Genomic DNA, 6815 nt, shown 5'->3' on the forward strand with positions numbered 1-6815 from the left:
TCAGTACATTAATCATGTTAAAGGGGCATTGCCCGATTTACCGGAAGTGGTATAAATGTTCCTATGGGGCTAGAAAATTACAGTTTTAGCTCTCATGTCAAAATGAATTGAAACATCGGCGTGAAACTTCACAGATGGGATTGGTGGTAAAGATCATTCTATCAAGGAAAAAACCTTTATATAGTTAAATCGGGCCATGCCCCTTTGATAGCACATTGCTATTCATGTCATTCGATGGACATGGACATGCACAGTTACAGAGAAAAATGTCGTTACCAATATCTTGCAACAAGGACCGTTGGTGGGAGGGTTATAATGTGTATTTGGAGAATTCAGATGTGCAGGAACATGTTGGAGAGTGGATAGAGGATGATTTTGAATCAAAGGTTGTGAAGATTTTGTATGATGGGCTTGGTGGTGATAATATTGGTGTAGATCAACCACTCCGTGTACTGGGCATTGGCAGTGCAGAAGGTAGTTCCTGAAATCATCTCCTTTACATGCTTAGGGGCTGTGCAGTAGGCCTATATTTATGCGAACCCCAGTGGTAGCCCTACTATAGGGCCTTTAGACTGTGTGGTGATTAGGGCTGTCAACTCTCACGCATTGGGTGCGAGTCTCACGCATTCAGACACTTTCTCACGGTCTCACGCCAAGGTAGCATAATCTCACTTCAAGGTAGTAAATCACGCCAATAGCTGTAAAATTTGTCAATTCTCACGCATTGTACATCATGCAGTTATTGTTGCCTACATGTATGCTAGGGTGGGCCAAAAAACACTTTTTTTCTCGGATCGACTTGGAACTCTTGGAGAATTTTACTGGGGTACGTACTAGTATTGTGCTGAAATATCAGTAATATCGGAGCATGTTTCGCCCAGGCAGCAGATTTTCACAAAATCCCTACTTTTTTTGCTATTTCTTACTGTATAACTCTATATAGAGAAATCAGTAGAAACAATCTGGGATAAGTAGGCATTCAGATGCCATCCTAACCAATATTAAACACTTTGGGTAGTTTGTTTGGACCCTCTAGAACATCGCCAAATAGCAAGCCGTCTCCAATTGGTTACCATTATTTTTGCTAAAGACACGCATGCAAGTCAAATATTAATGATATTTGAGTTGCTATATTAAGGGTAGGGGTAGCATTATGGAGAATTTCCCCAGTTCTACTCAGTCAAATTTCCCAAATGCAGTATTGTTGCACAGATATGAACTGCAGCATTGCCAAAAATAAATGCTATATGATTTTCGGTTATCCATGTTTTGACCAGAGGTCAAAAGGTCACACAGCCTTGAAAATTACTACAAATCAGGCGTCACATGACCCTTTAACCCCTGGTCATGTCAGAGCTGCTCTAAATTCATATCTCATGTATTGTTTGTATATCTACCCAACAAGACCAAAATTGGAAATTTGACTCAGTAGAACTGGGGAAATGCTCCATAATGCTACCCCTACCCATTAATTTAGCAACTAAAATAATTGTAACCAATTGGAGACTGCTTGCTATTTGGTGATGTTCTGGAGGGTCTAAACAAACTACTTGTTTAATACTGGCTATGATGTCATCTCAATGCCTACTTTTCCCAGGTTGTTTCTACTGATTTCTCTATATAGAGTTATACAGTAAGAAATGGCGAATAAGAAGGGATTTTGTGAAAATCTACTTTCCTGGGCGAAACATGCTCCGATCTTACTGATATTTTAGCACAATAGTGGTATGTACCCTAGTAAAATTCTCCGAGAGTTCCAAGTCGATCCGAGAAAAAAGGTGTTTTTCGCCCCACCCTAATTGTATGCACACAACACAAGGGCACTCACAATAGGCAATTGACCCCTACTGGTAGCGCTGTGTTGTAGATATAGGAGATGAACTATAGTTAGCGTCATATATCAAAAAGTATAAAAGCAATGATTTTAGTACTTGTTGAATGTTTTAATTACTTATTATTTTCAAAATATCTGAATTTTCTGTGTATGAGAAAGAAATCTACCATCTATATCCAAACTCCCGTGTTATTCCAATGCACATTATACTTCACCGGGCCGTCCTGGCTTGGTCGCATTTGGAACACGGATGTCACAAAACCGTAATAGGTACAAATTTAGTACTTTCTGTCAATCAAGTATGGTTTATTCTCTACATGTCAATCTTTAAATCATTAGCATAGTCCTTATAATAACGGGGACCGCCTTGATGAGTAAATGACAGCAAACCAGTGAAAAATACCCCAAAACTCGGTCAGTGGAGCTCCGTCCGTACATGTCAATAGCGTCATTATCGATTGGATTAGTCGACCGTAGCGACAATTCGACCACTTATTGGATTAATATTATAACGTGGTAATAAATTTGCAATTATGACTATTATTGATTAAAATTGACAATGTTGATCATATGCTGTAAATATGTGGAATTCGATGTTATTTGATGTTGTAAACTGTCATTTACCTAAAAAGACCAAGCGTGTTAAATCAACTCCATCGCCTTGGTTAGGTAGAGAAATAAAGCAGTGTATTCATCATAGGGATAGCCTCCATCGTATTGCAACTCGTTCTAATAGTGTAAATGATTGGAAAGCCTATAAACTTGTTCGTAATCAAGTTACTAGTATGATAAGATCAGCTAAATGTAATTATTATAAGGTTCTAATAGATGAGAGTTGTAATGATTCTGGTAAGCTCTGGCAAACACTTAAAAAAGTTATTCCATCCAAAGTTTCCCCCATCTCCATCTCCATCAGCTGTTGGGTTTGGAGATAATGTAGTTACATCTGACATTGATATATTAAATGTGTTCAACAGCCATTTTGCAAGTGTTGCAACAAATCTACTTAATGAAAGTGATGAAAGAAATGTAAACAATGTCAATAATATTGATGATGTTAATGTGTTACATACATGTGAAGATCTTAATGATAAACCTGTTCTTAATATACCATGTATTCCATATGATTTTGTTGACAAAGAAATTCGCTCCATGAGCATTAAAAAGGCGGTAGGTCTGGATGATGTCAGTTGCAAGATCCTGAAACTGGCTCGTCCAGTCATTGTTAAAAGTTTAACTTATATAATGAATCTTTCTTTGTCAAAGGGGATATTTCCTACTTTGTGGAAAGAAGCCAAAGTGATCCCTTTGCATAAAGGAGGTGATCTTGATAACACTAATAATTACAGGCCAATTTCCATCCTACCTGTAATAAGTAAGATCATTGAAAGGGCTATGCATAATCATGTTTACTCTTTTTTAAATCGAAATGGTATCTTAAATGTTCATCATTCAGGTTTTCGTCCTGGTCATTCTACCGAGACTGCTCTTGTTGACATGGTTGACGATTGGCTGACGAGCATCAACAGCGGTGAATTGACTGGTGTTGCCTTTATCGACCTTAGGAAAGCATTCGACACCGTAAATCATGATATTTTGCTTAGAAAGCTCCATTATATTGGGGCATCTGAAGATACAGTTAAATGGTTTGCATCGTATTTATCTTGTAGAAAGCAAAGAGTTACTTTTAAGGGTATTGTCTCTGATTCTCTTGAAATAAAAGTTGGTGTTCCGCAGGGCAGTATATTGGGCCCATTATTATTTTTGATTTTTATCAATGATATGCCAAATGTAATATCACATGGGAAAATATCTATGTACGCAGACGATACCACTCTGTCTGTCAGTGGTACTGATACTGATATTATTTCTAAAAAGCTCACTGACGATCTTTCTGCAATTAAGGCATGGTTAAATGTAAACAAATTGTTTCTTAATACTGATAAGACAAATGTTATGCTCATTGGTAGTGAGCCTAAGTTACGTAATGATAAATGCTCTGCTTTTTCAGTTTCCATTGATGATTGTCAACTTGTAAGAGTTCATAGTGCCAAATGTCTTGGTGTAAAGATAGATTCTAAATTACTTTGGCACGATCATGTTAATTCAGTCATACAGAAATTATTTTGTAAAATAGGACTCTTGAGACGTCTAAAACATTTCTTGACGTTCGCACTCTTAATGTTTTATATAAGGCTCTTATCCAACCGCAGTTCGACTATTGCAGTGTAGTTTGGTTTGGTCGCTTCAATGAAGATGTACGTAAATTATGTGTTTTACAAAAGCGATGTGCTAGAATAATATTGCGTGCAAACTACCTTACGTCTTCTGATATAATGTTTCCTATATTAGGATGGGAATCACTTCCAAATCGTGCAATGTATTTCAAATCACTGTTAATGTTTAAATGTCTTAACGATATATCACCACAGTACCTTATCAACAGGTTTTCTTATGTACATGAAAAACATAATGTGAACACCAGACAAGCTGCGTCCAATTTATTGGCTCTACCGCCTTGCACAAATGGTTATGACACTGGGTACTTTAAATCATCTTTTTCATACAGTGGGGTTGAGGTTTGGAATAAACTGAGTAATGATGTAAGAAGTTCTATAAATGTGCAGACTTTCAAGCAAAGTTTCAAGTCTTAAAAACAAAATTGAGCATATACTTGTTAATGATGTATTTCTATTCTACCTTGAAAATTGTATATATTTCTGTATTTTAATTTTGTATCTAATAGTTGTATATTTTATATAAATTGCATGTTAAAATTGTTGCCTTTTAATGTTATGTAAATGTATTGCAGGGCCCCATGTAAGACCAGCTATCGGCTGAATTGGGCTACCCTGGATAAATATGATTAAAAATAAATAAATAAATAACAATGTTTAAGGGTTTATATTTTAGTGACAGTTAGATTTGATACGTTTTCCATTTGTAGTATCATTACAATTTAACATTTTCTGAGACATTTAAATGCGAGAGTACATATTTATTGCACAGAATTTTGTTTGTTTTAAACCTTTCTTTGAAGAATGTTGTTATTTTTTTATTTTCATGTTGCTTTCCCACAGGTCAACAAGAAATTTTGCAGCTGGAAAAATTGAAAACCAAATTCTCCAAATTATCTACAACGGTCATTGAACCAAACAAACAAATGTTCCTTCAATATCAAGAAACCGTACGTCAGAAAAGCAGCGATTTGACAGGAATTGAATTTGAGTGGCACAACCAAACCTACCAAGACTATGTTATATTGCATGGAGTCAAGAAGAAGTATCACTTCATTAGCATGGTTCATTCCATTTATTATGTAGGGGACTCTGATTTAGAGGAAACAATTAAGGAATTATATGACATACTAGTACCAGGAGGAGTGATACTCATGTTACTACTGACAGGTAGGATATATTAAATTTTGGTCAAAATATGCGAAATATTGAAAAACAATGAAAATCAATCCTTTCTACTGAAAATTCAATCGAAAAAGATTTGCCTATAACTTTAATCGCTAAACGATTAAGAATCACATATTTTGATTGAAAAAAAAAAGGTTTGAAAATTGAATAAACAGTCGTTAACGATTTGACCCTAATTCGGGACAGCAAAAGATTGAAAATTCAATATTTTTGATTGAATATTCAATTGGGCATTTTAAATGATGTATTGTTTTATTATCTGCTTTTCTTAAATAAAAATATTTGTAAAATAGGTTTTCTTCTGACAATAACATGTAGGCTATTCATTTCATTCATGCAGATCACACAGGCATCGGGAAACTACTGCATACCTTTCCAAATCTCGCAACACAGGAGCAGAATTCAGCACCCAGTGATCCATCAATGACCAAATCAAACCGGCTAATCAACTCTACAGACGTAAAATCTATCCTTGACAAACACCAGATTGCCTACACTCAATCAGAGTTGAGAGAATTCTTGAATATAACGGCATGTTTCACTGGAATCGACGCAGCAAAAAGGAATCTACTGCTTGATATTCTTACCCAAACCATTGATTTCAAAGCATCAGTGTCGACTACTGTCTACAACCAAGTGTTGGACTTTGTTAAAGATCATATGAGTGTCAGAAAAAGTCATCATAATGATGATGAACTTTGCTATTTTGATACTGTTAATGATATTCTTCTGATCACAAAATAAAACACGCAGTTTTCCGTTCAACGAATGGACACTGCGGCACGGCACATGCACAACAATGGGAATTACGGCACATGTTGTTGTTTGCCTGCCCATAATGCAATTCACTCGTACCAAGGTATTGGCAGAGAGTTGATATTCTTGAGAGGGCACTCTATTCACGTGGTTTCTTTTCCAACGCTAAAAGATCACGAATTTTGGTGGTTTGCAAATAAAAAGTGTCCGCACTATCGATTGATTACGTAACTGTTATGAATAATTTATTAGGTTTTTCAATGCAATCGCCTCGACCCATTAATACATATTATCTGTATTATCAAAGTACTTGGAATAGCAATCCGGTGAGTTCACTGAACTACGCCCTAATACTGATGGCGTTTTAATGGCGTTTAATGGCGCTAATCCTCTCCATACACAGATGAACAAATATAATATTTGAAGGTCAACACGTATGACCTCCTATGTGACATGTTATATGTGATGTACAAAAACCTGAATATCATAAAGATCAGTATTCGTTTGTGCATATGAACTGCACATTTACGTTGCTAGATATTACTCATTATATATAATGACAAATATTGGTATTATGACAATACGGTATATACATTGTATATAAAACGACTAATAGATCCTACTATCATGGCGTCAGGTCAATGTTCATCATACCCCGTATGTTTCTTAAAATTCATTCATATTTGAGACAAATTGCTGTGCCAATTTTATTGGTGCACAAGTAGATCCGTGTTTTTTTAATTTTCATTTCCTTTTAATGAAAGAATTAAGGTTTTCCACTGCACGGTGGCCACAAGGGT

The 6815-nt window shown here is 35.9% G+C and overlaps 1 protein-coding gene across 1 annotated transcript; it reads left to right on the forward strand.

Moving 5' to 3' along the window:
- The first annotated feature begins 252 nt into the window (after positions 1-252).
- LOC140167295 (histamine N-methyltransferase-like) lies at positions 253-6414 on the forward strand. Its single transcript, XM_072190625.1, has 3 exons — positions 253-474; positions 4915-5241; positions 5600-6414. The coding sequence occupies exons 1-3, from the start codon at positions 267-269 to the stop codon at positions 6001-6003; spliced, it is 939 nt and encodes a 312-aa protein (XP_072046726.1). The 5' UTR covers positions 253-266; the 3' UTR covers positions 6004-6414.
- Positions 6415-6815: the final 401 nt, after the last annotated feature.

Source organism: Amphiura filiformis, chromosome 13, assembly GCF_039555335.1.
Source record: "Amphiura filiformis chromosome 13, Afil_fr2py, whole genome shotgun sequence".
Lineage (NCBI taxonomy): Eukaryota > Metazoa > Echinodermata > Ophiuroidea > Amphilepidida > Amphiuridae > Amphiura > Amphiura filiformis.